The sequence below is a fragment of the Limanda limanda genome, chromosome 8 (assembly GCF_963576545.1).
Source record: "Limanda limanda chromosome 8, fLimLim1.1, whole genome shotgun sequence".
NCBI classification, from domain to species: domain Eukaryota; kingdom Metazoa; phylum Chordata; class Actinopteri; order Pleuronectiformes; family Pleuronectidae; genus Limanda; species Limanda limanda.
Genome location: NC_083643.1, coordinates 18,309,845 through 18,325,984, shown reverse-complemented (window position 1 = coordinate 18,325,984; position 16,140 = coordinate 18,309,845). Strand labels below are relative to the sequence as shown.

The 16,140-nt window shown below is 41.1% G+C and overlaps 1 protein-coding gene across 1 annotated transcript; it reads left to right on the top strand.

Annotated features, from left to right (window-relative positions):
- The first annotated feature begins 919 nt into the window (after window positions 1-919).
- LOC133009587 (1-phosphatidylinositol 4,5-bisphosphate phosphodiesterase zeta-1-like) lies at window positions 920-15,193 on the top strand. The gene is made up of 11 exons (XM_061077111.1): window positions 920-1,115; window positions 2,319-2,520; window positions 3,948-4,092; window positions 4,293-4,445; window positions 6,518-6,709; window positions 6,835-6,985; window positions 8,103-8,219; window positions 10,183-10,352; window positions 12,631-12,757; window positions 14,719-14,868; window positions 15,111-15,193. Exons 1-11 carry the CDS (start codon window positions 926-928, stop codon window positions 15,191-15,193), a joined length of 1,680 nt encoding a protein of 559 aa, XP_060933094.1. The 5' UTR covers window positions 920-925.
- The last annotated feature ends 947 nt before the right edge of the window (window positions 15,194-16,140 follow it).

Here is a 16,140-nt window from a genome sequence, read left to right as displayed (position 1 = left end):
ATTTGTGTTTGAGGATTAATAACATGTTTGATTCATTACAGAAATGTAGGTCTGTGTACCTCTTGGCTGATTCCTGATCACTCTGGCTTCTTCTTACTCCACTGTCTCTCCCAAGAATTATTGTTGCATTAGATGAGCTGCAGGTGTTGGTATCGTTAGTTGCTATTGTTAGCCATGTGCTAGTATAATGAGCTGCAGGTGTTGGTATTGTTAGCTGATATTGTTCATGTGTCACTATTGACTCTTTCTTGGCGAATCATCAAGATTCTACGCCACGCCAAGGTCACATCCTGTTATGAAATTGTATATACTGAGGTAGTTTATTTCTCCATCTTGTTGAGATGACACTCATCTCAATATGAAGTTGGTCTGATGAAAGCCGTACGACAAGTTCGGCAAAATGGCAAAATGGCTGGCTTCCTGTTTTGTCTAGCATATCTATCCCTAACCCTTTGTTTGTTATGTAAAGACACATGGCCCTACACTAAGTCCAAAATGGCAGGCTTCCTGTTGTGTTTTTCACAATGCACCTTCAGACTTTTTTGTGTGTCTGGTCATGATTCACAGGTGTCCTGATTTTTGTGAAGATCGGTGAAAGCTACTTGAGGGGCTTCTCCTTAGATGGCGCTGTTGAGCCATTTTGCCACACCCATTTCAAATTACTCCAGAATTCAAATACTTTTTAGAGTTTTGAATTTCCTGCAAACTTTGGTAAGAATTTAAGCATGTCTAGGCCCTGAAAAAGCCCAAAAAGCGAAATCAAAATCCTTCGAAATACAAAAGGGCCTCCCACCGTTTAGGGCTCGGGCCAAAATAATAATACAAATTCTTACAATTTCAATAGGGCCTCCCACCGTCGGTGCTTGGGGCCTAAATAACTTATCAGTGAAAATGGATTGATAGGTTTTTATGTGTGCAGGGCAAGATGAGGAGAACCAAGCCCCCCACCTCCAGGAGAACTGAAATCCAGCATCTGTACGAATGCTACGCCTCAGGCCAGACCACTTTGCCTGCACATGACCTCGTCCGGTTCCTCCACGAGAAGCAGATGGAGCTCACAGCAAACCAAGAGACGGCAGAGAGTTTGATTGACAGATATGAGATTGAAGAGACAGGTGAGTGAAGGGAGAACAATGTGACATGTCAGGCTGCATGCTGCTAATTACTATATGGGTAGAGAAAATGACTGTATAGTCTTTGAGGACTGTACAGCTTTGCCACGTAATCACACTAATTTAGCTGGAAGAGGAGTTCAGATCTGAGCTCCAGTGGTGTCTGGCAGACAAAGTGATTGGCTGTATGATCCCACTGGCAAGAGGCTGAAATGACAGACGGAAAATGGAGGAATCAGGCCCGTCAGTGGACCAGTAGACCAGATGTTGTCTCAGGCCCAGTGCACCGTGGAATCCTTTATACAGCCACAAACAGAAAAACTGTCAAAACAACAACACAAAGCTCACATCAACTAGTCGATGCTGCAGCATGACCGCATATTTATTCACTTCACTCTTTGAGTAAGAGAGGGTATCAAGAAGATTTTTTAAAGCTCATGTAGCACCAGTATACATATACTTTATATTGTATATTTATAGTATTATATTATTTATATAATCTTGAATCTACAATTGGTTTGAATGTTATCGATTAAACCTTTGCCCTCACTGCAATGACCTATGAGAAAGGTTTGTTTTAGGCTCAGTAATTATATGATTCCACAGTTTATGGTCATTGCATGGAGAAGCAGGTAAGTTATCTCAAGTTTTTGTGTTTGCAGTTTTCTACCTGTAACCGTTTCAGTGATTTTGCTTATCTTTTGAACTGATTTTTTAGTCGGGAGAGATTACAGCACAATTACTGAAAATGTGTCTTTGATAGCTGAAATCATAACCAGGAAAAAAAGTAGTTTAGATGAATTGGAGACCTGCACTTGTCTGACGGTGTGGAAGTTAAGTGTGAATGGTTGACTCTGGTTATCAACTGGGATAGTCACTATACTCTGTCTACATCTTTTTGTAGTCCCTTCAGCAGTTTGAGGTTAAATACTTCCAACACTTACATTACCACAAACCTACTTTGTGTCTTGTGCTTATATATTAGTTGGTAAACATGCTGGATTGTGACCTTTGTAAACACTGTGTGCTTAACATCTGCTAAACACCAGCTTGTGCCTTTATGCTTGTTGTCCTATTGATTTGTTTCAATCTAGCAACACTGGGAACAGTAGTCTGCTTGTGTTTTTAAACCTTTTTTTGCAGTGGGTAAAGGAACTGATGTTGATTCTGACTTTAGTGTTACTCTGCTCCTTCATCCTCCTCCAGCCAGAGAAAGCAGGTCTTTGACATTTGAGGGATTCTTCAGGTACATGGAGTCCCAAGACTGCTGCGTGTTCGACCAGACCCACAGATCTGTGTACCAAGACATGGAGCAGCCTCTCACCAGCTACTTCATCTCCTCATCACACAACACCTACCTGACTGGAGACCAGCTTGTAGGAAAAAGCCACCTCAATGCTTATGTTTGGTAAGAAGTGCAGCTCAGCAGAACCAGAGAAAATTACCCCCATTACTCGTCAGAATGATTCCCCCATTACTTTTAACCTCTTTTTAATCTGTGCCATGTATCAAGTTGCTCATGGATTAGCCAACATCAGCTAAATCCTGGATAATGCATCAGTCAACTTTTTGATCTCAGTCAAAACAAATGATAAGATCAATTTAAAAGGATACAGATCTAAAATGCTCCTCCACACACTGTGATCCTCGCTTTAAGGTCTCTTCTCCAAACCTGCATGTGTGTTATCTGGATAATCTCCTTTTCCTCTCATGTCATTGACCCACTCTGAGGCAGACAGTGAAACTGCTGTGGTCCTATTATGGGACAATGGAGGTGATTACAAAAGGGGCTGATGGCAGCAGAAGTGCTGTAGTTATGGTCCCTGTGAAAGTGCTGAGCCACCTGACTGGTGGGTAGAGTGGAGTGCTCCAACTCAGCGGTCTGGAGGCTCTGGTTTACTTAGATGATGAAAGGGTCATCTCGAGGGGATGGAGGGGAGAGGCAGAGATGTTCTTTTATTCCTCAAGCCCACAGGTGGAAGACTGAAGAATGTTAAATAACCAACCAAATTTGTTTTAGAAAGAAAAACATGATTCACAAAATCCTTGTGAAATGTGGAATTGGCAAGTGATAAATGAGGATTAGATGACTGACAATGATTTATAAGCAGGGGAGTGACTACATGTTTGACAACAGATTAACCATGTCACTTTTACATTTCAATTTGTGTACTGATTAGACAATCCCGGTCCACTGTGTTAGTGACATTTAGATTTAAGGAATATTGAACATTGGATGTAACTGTTTCCCCGGTTTTCAGTCTTTATGCTAAGCTAGTTGTTTCCCACTCAGACGTGAGTGGTTTGTTTTTTCTTCATCAACTTTTCTGTAGATCCTCAATTTTCTGTATAAAATATAAAACTTTGCACATGCTAAACAACAATCATAAAGCAGTTGCATTGTAAAATGTACAATTAAGAATGAATTACATTTTTTTCACTCCTTATTAACACAACTGAGATTAGAGGTATAGTCTCTAATTGGAAGAGTAATTGTTGCATAGGGATTAACAGAAAGGTTTATCTTACATATTCTATACTATATAAACCTGATCATACTAATTATATAAAAAAATGAAAATGGGGCAGCAAAAGCTTTTGTAAAAAATAATTATATTTCAGTGTTTGGATGTTGTTGTGATACTAGATTATGAAAGATTTTTAGTTGGAGAGAAAATTGCTTAGTTTGTTTTTCCCTGCTTCCCTTTTCATTTCTCACACAGTACATTACACATACTTTTCATAGCCTCTCCACAGATAAGTGTGGGTCACGTGTCTCTGTATGTATATTCATGTGCGTGTCCATGTTTGTGCGTGTGTGTGTGTGTGATACAGTGCTCTGAGGAAAGGCTGTCGCTGTCTGGAGATTGACTGCTGGGATGGGAAAAATATGGAGCCTGTCGTCTACCACGGCCGCACCCTGACCACAAAGATTCTCTTTAAGGATGTCATCGAAACAGTTGCGCAACATGCCTTTGAGGTAACATCACACACAATATTACAGGGCATGTATTTCCTAGAGTGCTGCCTCGGGCATCAACCTCAGTGTCTACCCTAATAGAGCTGTAATCGCTCTGATAGTTAAGCTTTTCTTGCAATTTTTCTGTGTCAAGGTTGATGTTAATTGTTAGAAATAGGAGATTGAATATTTATTTTTTATCAGGTATTATTTATTGACAGGTGTCTGCCTTCCCGGTGATCCTGTCTTTGGAAAACCATTGCTCCAAAGAGCAGCAAGTGATCATTGCCCAGAACCTCATCTTTATCCTGGGGGAGAAGCTGCTAAGAGCTCCCTTGGATCATCTGACCCCTGGAGACCTCCCGAGCCCAAATGTAAGACTCAGAGGAAGCAATGGCTACCTGAATATGAAGTAAAATGTGTGTTTAATGTTTGAGCCGCTAATGCATATAGAGGGATGATGGTGTTTGTATGCAAGGATCCTCATCATCTGTCATGTAGCACAGGAAATAAGGGAAATCAAGACCTTTTCATCGGCACAAAGGGCCTCATTAGTCCCTCTCTGAGGCTTCCTTTGCCTCTCTCCTCCCATGGGCCGTTGGGGTGGACGACTGCAAGCCTCTTTAATCTCGCAGAATTTCACTAAATCAAACGTGAAGCGATTGATCCTAAGAAGTGTCCATCATTTTGAACATGCTTAAGCACTTGAGCGGATTGTTCATTTAGATTTATCTGAAACAGGAGCAGTCTGTTGAATATGACGAGGAGGATGAAACGATTTTTCTCTGAGAGTGTGTTGCTGTGCTGCCTCTGACTTGTGGTACTTTTACTGCAAAAAAAAATTCTTATATTTTATCCTGAGTGTGCATACAATATATCTCCCCCTATATAGTCGTCTTTATGACCCTAACCCTTCATACAAATTAGTTACCACCCAATTATGTCAGTGGAACCAACACAATGCCTGGAAGTTCTCATTACTTTGTACTCCACTCAGAGATCACTGGCACAAGCGGCCGAAATGACTTTTCTCTTTTCTCTGTCGGGGGGCTGGACTCAGCCTATGAGGGAGCTTGGAGTTGAACCACTGCTACTTTATGTCGAAAGGGGACAAAGGGTTGTTTGGGGATCTAGTAAGGCTGACTCCTGGGCAGCTACCACTGGAGGTATACTGGGCACATAAACCGGGCAACAGGTAGGAGACCCATAACTGATTGGAGGGATTGCATATCCATTCTTGCCCGGGAAAGACTTTGGTCCCCTGTGGATGAGGTGGAAAGGAGAAGAACATCTGGGGTACCCTACTTTGCCGGCTACCTCCACAACCCGAGCTCGGATTAGCAGAAGAAAAGGAATGGATAAATACAATGTTAAAAGTTATAAATATTTGAGATTGTAAGCATTGCACGATAGCAGATGAAGTCAAGTCTCAAACTTAACAGGAAGTGAAAACAATGAGAAGAAGTGAGACTTTAGCAATGATTTAACTGTTGCTATATGATCTAAGTAGTTCTGACGTGAAGAGGTAAACTGTTATAGAGAAGCCACTGCGAAAGGCCCAGGCCTCACTTTTATTTTTCATCCAAGATCTTTGGACATCCAGAAGCATCGGGTAGGTCGACCTCGTTGCTCAGAATGGAGTATGAAGGTGCAAAAGTTCAACGGAAAACATCAGTGCTACCCATTTTAAAGTTTAAAAATGAGCAAAAATAAGGCTGTTCATTGGTGTGATGTGCTAGAATTCTCTTCAAGAACATCATGTGCCATCCTAAATTACGCCAACATAAGCATGATTCGATAGACCTGCTGCTTTTTCCTTCTTTATGATGGGATGCCTGGCGGTGTGAAGACTTTGTATCAAACCATAAGGGTGGTTTTCTTTCCTCTATCTTTATCCAGGAGTGTGTTCTTTCAGTTTGAGAGCAGGACTTCACGTTCAGATTTTGCAATGCTCTAACCCAAAGCTCTGTGCTTGCACTCAAATAAACTGTGCTTAAATTTTAGTTGTCAACACCTGAAATTCTATTGATCAGGGAATTTTGACAGACAAAAAACTTTTTTTATTGGAAAACAAAAAGTCTGTTTCACTCGTGCAAAGAAGTAGCATGAAATCAAGGAAAGGAGTTGAAGCGGGGGCACAGGAAGTCCAAACAACAAATTATCTGAGTGCAAGCAGACAGTTTGAGCACAGCAGGCACCGGCTTTTGGGCGAAAGCATTACTCAATGTGAATGTGAAATCGACATTTCTTGCTCTCAGACTAAAATACCATCCTCTTGAATAAACATTTTTTTTTAAAAGTTTGAGAATGTGGGAAAAAGGACACTGATGTGTCTATGTGATGCTTTTATTAGTTGGATGTAAATGCATGTGCCAAGATAACCCAACATTTATCTATTTTGATGTGAATTCATACCAAAGTATATGTGTGTTTGTGGGGACGCCAGGACCTGAAGTATAAAATCCTCATCAAGAATAAAACGCTCCAGCCTCAGACTAGTGCAGAAGATGCATCAGGAACAGAGATAGAGGAGAGCGTAGATGAAAGCGAGTATGACATTGTGGAGGATGAGGAGGACGAGGAGTTTCAAACCACGTCAAAGTTCTGGTATCCGAGAAAGTCAGGGCAAAAGAAGAAAGTAAGTCAGGGAGGGCTGAAACACAGATAGATTTTGGATGAAAAGTAAGTATTTAAATGTGAACTATTTGTTGTTTGGTGAATGTTATCTTTCATTTGTCTTTCTCTCAATCCTAAAATGATTAGAAGGTGGTGGTGGCCAAAGCTTTGTCTGACTTGGTCATATACACCAAGTCGGTCAAGTTCGTCAGCTTCAGTTCCTCTAAGGACAATCAGAGCTGCTGTGAGAACACGTCTACAACAGAGGAGAAAGCACACAAGCTAGCCAGAGCCTCAGGTAAACTGTCACTTATTGATTTGAAATCATGACACAAGGGAAATGAGCATTTTTTGACTGAGTGTTATTGATTGCAAATATTAGAAAATATCGTTTTGACGAGCCCAGCAGATTCACAGGATTTATTATCACATTGAGATGAAAGTCCCTCTTTTGACAAGAAATGCAATTATACCCAAGGCCATAAACTTCCATAATAGTAAATGCATATTCAACATGACATATACGTTATAGGGGAGTACAATTCAGGAAATGAAGCAGGAATATTCCCACTGTTGGGGAAGAAAAAAGAGCCCACAGAGGTTTGGATCAACTGATAATCAGTTAAACTGTCATCACTCTGCTGTGCGGCAGTATATTGGAGAAACACAGGGATGTAGAGTAATGAAATCTGTTTCTGCTGAGGAGAAATGACACTTTCCAGACACTAAGACACATTATGAGCTAGTTAGCCTGGTTGTCAGGGATGATGAACAGCCTCATCTACTGTGAAGCTGTAAAAAAAAACCTGTAGTCTCTTGTCCTTGTCAAACCCTGCAGGGGAACGATCACATACAGGCACTGGCTGCGTATCCATTTGACACTTGATCACTAGAATGATCTCATTTACAGGATCCTGTTTTCGCTGAATAAATAAGAAAGCTAAAATGTCTCTGCATTACATTATATTTAATTTAGCTGACTCTTTTATCCAAAGTGACTTCAACAAGGCCCAACAGTCTCTTTAAATTCAATCAGGCTGCACCCCAAAGTCAGAGATATTGGTTCCCATAATGTGATATTTTTCATCAAGACCTATGAATTATTCCCTGGGAAATCAAAGCCCATCTCACACAAGAAATCCAGATCTGCACCAAATATAATAGGTTCCTCTCTGACCTATACCACATCCTAAAATGTGTCTTAGTTTAATCTTGCTTACAAACCAACAAACAAAAGAACAGGGGTGAAAACACAAACTCCTTGGCTGAGCTAAATATAGACTTGTTTTCACAGGATCACAGCGTTACATAGTCACTGTGAACAAGTCAGAATGAACTCATGAACCCTTATTAACACGTGTGTGTGTGAGAGGAGACGTCTGACCTTTTTCAACTTTGCGTGTCGACTCTCTCAGGTGCAGATTATGTTCGGCACAACCAAAAGTTCCTCAGCAGGATTTACCCAGCGGCCTTCAGGACGTCTTCGTCCAATTACAACCCTCAGGAGTTTTGGAACGTGGGCTCTCAGCTTGGTGAGTCGGAGAGAGACAGAGAGTCGATGCCTCTGTATAAAAGGGCAGAGAGCACACAACACACATGAATATTGTTGTAACTTGGCAACAATACAGATTTTAACATATTTTGCTGAACCTTAACAGATTTCCATAAGTAGAAAGTAAGTGCAAAATGTTTTGTAGTGAATGTTGTATTATTTTATACATAGTTATGATAGATGGTAGGAGTCATGGAAATGGTTATAAATCATTTCATTAAATCAAATTAATTGGACCTAGGTAGTAAATATCCTCATGAAATAATAAATAGATTAATTTTACATACATTAAAGGGACTCTTACCTTTGTTGCATTTGAGAATTACAGCACATTCAAATCATCCCGCCTTCCTCCAATGCCCCACCCCCTCGTTCCCATCCGCGGTGTTTTTTCTTTTGTTTTTCCCCCTGGGAGCGGCTGTTTCAGTACGCCGTGGACCACTTTGGTCTGCCATCGTCAGTCGCTACGGTCGATACGGTCGCTACTCGCTACTGTCTGCCGTGGAATCAAAACAAACCCTATAGTTGAGGACGCGCCTTGATGACGCGGGCCCGAATGCGCCACACGAAGCAGACGGGCTTCCTGTCTGTTTCCATGCAGCAAACAGACAGGTCTGTCGGCCAATAAGGTCCTTCGGTCCGAAGAATTTTATTGGTTGAAGTTTTCACTAAATATTACGAGAGTGAAATAATTGTTTGCTTTAACTCCTGGTGGGTCTGTCTTGCATTTTAGAGTGTCATTACCTTATTAATACCAATTTAACCTTATCCACAAAAAGTGTAAAAATGCAACAAAGGTAAGAGTCCCTTTAACATAAATAAATAAAACTAAACTGCTAAAAATATTAGGTATTTAATTTATTGATACATAAATTGCCAATAAAATTATAACTTCAAAAGTTTTAACTATATATAATTGATAATAAATGGCATCTTAAAAAGGGGCCATGACATTTCCCTGTAGCTCATTGTACTTTCTGTCAAACTGCTATAATTTGCTTGTGTTATTAGAAATTTCTAGACACAGACAAAACAATCAACACAATCCATTATGAGCTCATGAGATGAAGTGAAGTAAAGTGCTGAAACTGTCAAACTTTAAAGGGAACAAATTGACTCAATGCCCTGTGGATTATCAGAGAAAAGAACGTTTCCTTCCAGTCCACCTCATCCGTCTTTTCAAGGGAACTCGTCCTCATTACACCTTTTCCAAATCCCTTTGCACCCTCCTCCATGTATTTATTTATACATTGCATCAACGTCTGGGTGCAAATTTATTTTAGTTTTATGCAACTATTATTATTTAAGCATCCAGCATGAGGACTAGGTTTCACTCCAGCACATGACATAGATGTGCATCATTCACCCACAAGCTCTGAGTCTCCAAAGCCCGGCCATGGTCCCTGTCACTCACTCTGCCTTCACACTTCCTCTTCCATCACTATCAATCAACCACAGACCCTGATGTAGTGCTGTGCTGATTGATAGGCAGACTGAGACTGGTACAGAACCGCACCTGGGATCCTGTGAATGCTTGGAAGATGTACGCATTGCAATGTGTTAGTGAGGAAAAAATGTAATATTTGCATTATTGATGTTATTCCGGGCGAACCTTAATTCATCAGCACAGCTCTGCAGCACACATGGCGACACTCGAGGGTTGGCACTGCAGAAAAAACCCACTCCACATGCTCTCACTGCAGTCACTGATTCTGAACGCCTCCCTGATGCAATAAACGCCATTGTTGTGTAAACATTTGGAGTCTTTGTATAGTTTAGCTCCCTCCTGCAGAATGAGCTTCAGAAAAAGGACAGTATGCAGACGGATCATCTCATGCAGCTCATATTATTTTAACAAGCTTTGGTCTTTAGTTTGTTTTGTTGCCTCTGCTCTGTGGCTCCTCGCTGTCTTTGTTCTAACACTGTCCCGTGTTGTTTTGCAGTGGCTCTCAACTTCCAGTCACAGGGCCTGCCTATGGACCTTAATAATGGCCGTTTCCAGGACAACGGGGGCTGCGGGTACACCCTGAAGCCGGCGGTGCTCATGTCCAGTGAGACGAGCTTTGATCCCAGCTGTAGCCGGGGCTTGAAAGCCACACGCCTGCTGCTCAAGGTACAGAGCAGTGAACGCTGCGTAATCCACTCAGGGGGGATTTATGGATTTAAGGTGTAATGTTAGAGGACTCTGTGTGCATGTGCGCTTTACGTGGATATAAATGTCTATCCTGCACAATCTAGGCCATTGTGTAGCGAAGCTCATTTCACTTCTCGCCCCCCCAGATAAGTGCTCTCCTGCCGGTTGCTGTGAACCAACAATGATGTAAAACTCCCTGAGAGTGTCTGCGTTTAATGAGATTATCTCTGTCAGAAAGTAAAGGGAGAGGAGAGACGGACGATCAAACACCATCACATCCAGGTTTCTATTTAGAAATCGCCCTTTTTCAAGTATTCTAATCATCTTGGGAGAGAGTAATAGCAGCACTTTGTCTTACACATGACATGACAAAGGGTGAAGACAATCACAAGTCACACTGAGTAACAGCTTTTCAGATTCCCCATGACAACCACAGTCACACATATGATAAGGCCAGTTATGAAAAACAACTATTTTCTCTCATGTGCAGAAGATAATGGTAGGATTAAAAGATATACAGGACTTTGTACAGTACGGACAATATGTGTAACTGCCTGTGATCAGGTGGGATTCACAGCAGATGAGGACGATGAGGGAACGTGTTTTAGTGTAATTTTGTTAACAAACAAACAAATGAAAATGAAAATATAATCTTCTTAGTGGAAGTAATTTCAAATTAACAGCAATATATTTTTGTCTCTCTTATCTTGGAAATCCACAGATCTCACGCAACAATTTTCATTTAGATCCATTTTCCAGTGACTAATTCTCATAAAAACTTTTGATAGCAAGGTCTTAAACATGATTTTAGTTCGGCTGATGTTTTAGACCGAAAGCAAATTATCATAAGTGCAATCAAACTTGACTGGTACAGGAGCAGGAGTCTCTCTTAAACAGCTAAAAGCAAATGTTCTAGTTCTACAGTAAAGTGCTTCATATTGTTTTGTTCTTTTCTGTCAAGGTGTAGAGTGGAGTGAGTTCACAGATTTACAGAGTCATTGCTGCTCATAGAAAGGTTGATTCAGTTACCTCCAGCAAGGAGGTTATGTTTTCATCCCTGTCTGAGTGTTCAATTGTCTGCAGGATTACACAAAACTTTGTGATGGATTTTCAAAAAAAGGGTTGGAAAAATGGGACAAGGGTCAAGACAGATCCAGGAATTGTTCATCACTTCCTTAAACTTTGAGAAATAGGATGTTTGTGTTGACATTTGTTCAATTTTTTAAATTTCAGTTTGATTGAGTTTAAGGGAATTGTTGGGCCATGGTGAAAGTGATTGCAGTTAGCTCCTTTGGGTTTGGAATCTGTTAGAAAATGGATTCAGATAAAAAAACCTGAACAAATAAAACCTAAATTATTTGCATTGCTAGGAGGCAATGACAAACATACTTTGTCATCTTGGTAAACTGACTTTTAAACTGTTTTCTGATGTTTCAGCTGGATCCAGTTGGTTGCTTAAAGAAGTTTCTCTACTATAACTACTGTCTCTGCTTTACCTGTGATAGTGAAAACTTCATGATGATGATGTAGTTAAATATAAGCACATGAGACGGAGCAACACACACACACTAAAAAACACACAAACACACACCTACACACACACCTTCCCAACACACTGACTGACATATGGGCTGTGCTTGATTTTTGGCTGCCCTGGGGGAAAAAAAACTCTTATTTATTCACATCATCACTATGTATTATTCGATCGCTTCAGGGAAAATCCTTCCATTTTGCCTCAGCTCCCGAGTCGGGGATTATCGGTGTCATGAGCAGCATTCAGTGTTGTGACTTGGTCGGATATTCAATATTTAAACATTAAATTATTCATCGGCTGTGGAAAACAATATTTCCCCTTGAGCTTTAATGAGTTTATTCATCATCAAACTGTTCTGTTTTCAGATCCTGAATCCAAACAGCTACACATATGTATACATGGACTGCTGAGTATTTGTGGCATGACTTTAGGAGAGGGACTGTAATTTTGGGCCGGACACTGTAAAGCTCCATCAGAGCCAAGTGGGGCGTGTCATGATAAGTACCAGCAGGTCTGTGTTTGATCAGAGGCTGAGGAAGGGAAGGCTCAGTGTGAGAGGACTGCAGATCAGCCTCTCTCCATGCATAATTACAGCTCTCCTCTCTATGCCTCTTTACTCTCACCCCCTCTCCTGCTGTACCTTCTATTGTCTATCCATGGAAATCTTTGATTCTTACAAGCCCCTAATGTGACTCTCCATATCGTCTGTGTGATTACCTGCAGGTGATCAGTGGCTCCAACCTTCCTCTCCCCCGGAGCGGCAAACCTCTGGACCCCTTCGTCAGAGTGGAGATCAATGGGATTGCATCTGAACCCCACAAAAGAAACACACACACTGTCAAAAACAACTGTAAGTACTGAATTGCAAACTGGGGAGTTTATGTGGGTTTCTTCTCAGGTGTCTTCTGAAGTCGGATCATAGACTGTATGTAAAGATGGAACACACAACAGCACTCCAATTGTTAAGCCAAAGAGCCTCAATCGCCACTTGGTTTCCCAGCTGCAGTATAGGGGATAAACCCTACCTCCTCCATGTTAGTGGATGCGACAAACTAAAAAGTCACAGTGCACTGCGTCAGATACGTTTGGTTGTAAGTAGTAATCTGATGCCATAAAAACAGGGGGAGACGTTGTGATCGACAGCTGAGAACCGACTCACAATTGGTTGAGCTTGTAGAAAGACTCGCTCTAAATGATGTCTTTGGCAAACATGGCAGCATTTGTATCCATCTAGATATTTTGAAAAGTCTTTTCACTCAACGCCAAAAAAAGTTCATGGTAGCACTTGAGGTAAAATCATAGGATCACTTAAATCAGTCAAGTTCTGACATCTCCATACGTGCAAATAAAAATAGCCATATGGACACAACTGCCAGCATAACATAGTACAATGTAAACCTCCAAGAGAAAACATTGAAACCAACTAAGCCGGATTCTTGTCATTTTTCTATGACGGTAGAAATGTTAAATTTCTGTAAGTTCCTCTTTTTCTTCTTTCTTTCCTGATAAGCTGCGGTCTGGCTTCAGAGGAGAAATGTGCTGATGAAATTCTTCAAAATGTAGAAGTGCTTTTCCTTTGAAGGGAACTCTGTCACACACTATTGCCACTAAGACTGGAAACACTGAGCCGACAGTCACTGCACCAGTTGGATCCTCACACATACAAAGATTGTTCTGAATTATCTCGTCACTGTATCACCAACGTTCATAATGACTAAGACTAGTTTATTGGTTTGTGATGATAACTATAAAAATTACTGTTTCAGTTTTAAATTTTGAGACTGTAACTATAATCAGACTTTCAAGTGCGGAAGCTTATTCCTCAGCTGTCGAGGGTTTATAAGGACCTCTCATATTTTTTGTGGATCAGCCTTAAACACGCAGTCTGTCGCCTTTAATTTGGAGCCGGCATTTTCAATAATGTACTTTAGACCCAAACATAACATTAAGAGATACAGCGTTGAATGGCTGCTGATGAAAACAGACAAAGATGGAGAGAAGGAGAGAAAAAAGAGGAGATAGGCAAAAGTTCTGGAGGGTGCAGAGCACCAGTGCATGGGTTCAAATCATAAAATCATTTCACACTATGAAAGAGATGAGGTAACTTGTGAATACAAATGAATGTGGATAGAAAAGAAAACTGAGGAACTTTCTCAAATAGCTCTGAATCAGAAATGATTAGTAACCTACGTGTTCTCTCCGCATTATCATGTCATCACGATCATATCAACATGGTGTCATGATGAACATTACACCTACTAAACATCCGCCATATTAGCAGTAGTGGGATGTAACCATGGACATTTACCTCATTACTGTATTAAATTTTTACTTCACTACATATATCACAAATAATGGTACTTTCTACTGTTTTACACTGTGTTACACCTAAAACGAATTCAGAAGAGGCCATTGGTGAGATCCAGTCATTAATTAATATGTCAATCATTCAATAATGAATCAATGCAACTATTGTCAGTAGCATCATCTGCAGCACAATTTATTAATATCTGTCTGTATTTCTGTTGTATTAAAGAGAATGTACATTAGGCCCAGTTAATGATTCAGTAGAGCGTTGCATTAGGGAATAGGAAACACTGAGGCAGAATCGTAAAGTTCAATCCATCCATCCATTATCTACACCACTTATTATTGTGAGGGTAGTGGTGGAGCTGGATCCAATCCCAGCTGACATTGGCAGAGAGGCAGGTCACCACACATTTGATCCATTATCAGTGTCAAACATTTATGATAGAAACTAAACCCATCAATTGTTCTCGGTTGTAATAATCTGGTGAATTCTGGTTGCAGCTCTGACTCCTCACTGGGACACGGACATGAACTTCCACATCAGCGTCCCCGAGCTCTGCCTGGTGCGCTTCAATGTGCGGGATCGGACCGGCTGCCTCAGTAGTGACTTTGTGGGCCAGTACACTTTGCCCTTCAGCAGCCTGAAGAAAGGTGAGTCACAGAGACATGGAGAGTGGCAGCGGGTGAGGGTTGTGGGGGGAGTAAATACAAAAGAGCTTAATTACATCAGGTGACATTGTGTGACCATTATTGTATTTCCCTTCGGTCACCGTGTCAGCGTTACTGAAGGTTGTTCTCTGCTCTGTGGTCCAGTTGGTCTGAGCATGCTCCTGTTTGTGTGCATATAAACAAGATGCTCGTGTATTTAGCATATGTTTATTTTTCATCTCCAGGCTACCGCTGGGTACCTCTCCTGTCCCGAGACGGATGCAGTCTGGAGCCAGCCACCCTCTTTGTTTTTATCTGGTATTCTTAAAAGCAGACTCCCTCTCTCTTACACACAGTTACACACAGTTTTACACACTCACACAATCACACACACACAAAGAAGTGTGGCTGATGTAGCAACAAACAAAAATAAATAATTTAAAAAAAAGCTCAGTTTCCCTCAGTTATAAATACCAGTTTTATTGTGAGAAAAGTATTTTCCTACAGAATGCACAGTGAGCTGCAGAGGAAAATACCATCAGGTTCTGACAGGGCTCGAAAGACAAGAACAATGATAACACATTTCTATTACGGAATTAATAATAGATTGTGTAAGTGCAGTTATTGAGGTGGAGACGAGACGATCTTATACCCCAACCATGAGATAGTGATGCTATCAGGTACCAAAATAATACATTTTATATTAAAGCTGGGGTAAGTGATATTAATACAGTACACTTTGTCAAACTCTGATAATAGCACCTCACACCTCACACCCTACATTATGTGTATGTGCTGGAAAAATAACAGCCCTGGCTCTGTATTGGGGAAAAGAAAAGTCTGTGGTTTCTGTAATCCAATCACAAGCAGACACCTCTAACTACAGGTGTACATGTGCCGGAAAAAGAGAAGAGGAGCACTACTGGCTGGACTAACTACAGGTGATGCGATGTACATGTGAAGCCAGTGCCATTATGTTTGGCTCCATAAGACCATCAGGAGGCACACAGCTCTGGAAATGTCACCGTCTCCTCCAGGAGCTGTGTCTGGACGACGGTGGGTGGTTTGATCAACCGCTAGCTCCTATTGGTGCCAGGACCTGACTCTTGGCTCTCCTGACATCACGTCAAGCAAATGTTTCACTCTAGTTCAAATATGTCAACTCCAGCGATAGACGCAAATGACATAAAATTTGTATTAATCGTGTTGCACATTGACTTTGTTTGGAGCGGAAGATGCAAAATTTGGAAGCAACTGCTGTTAGACTTCAGGTAA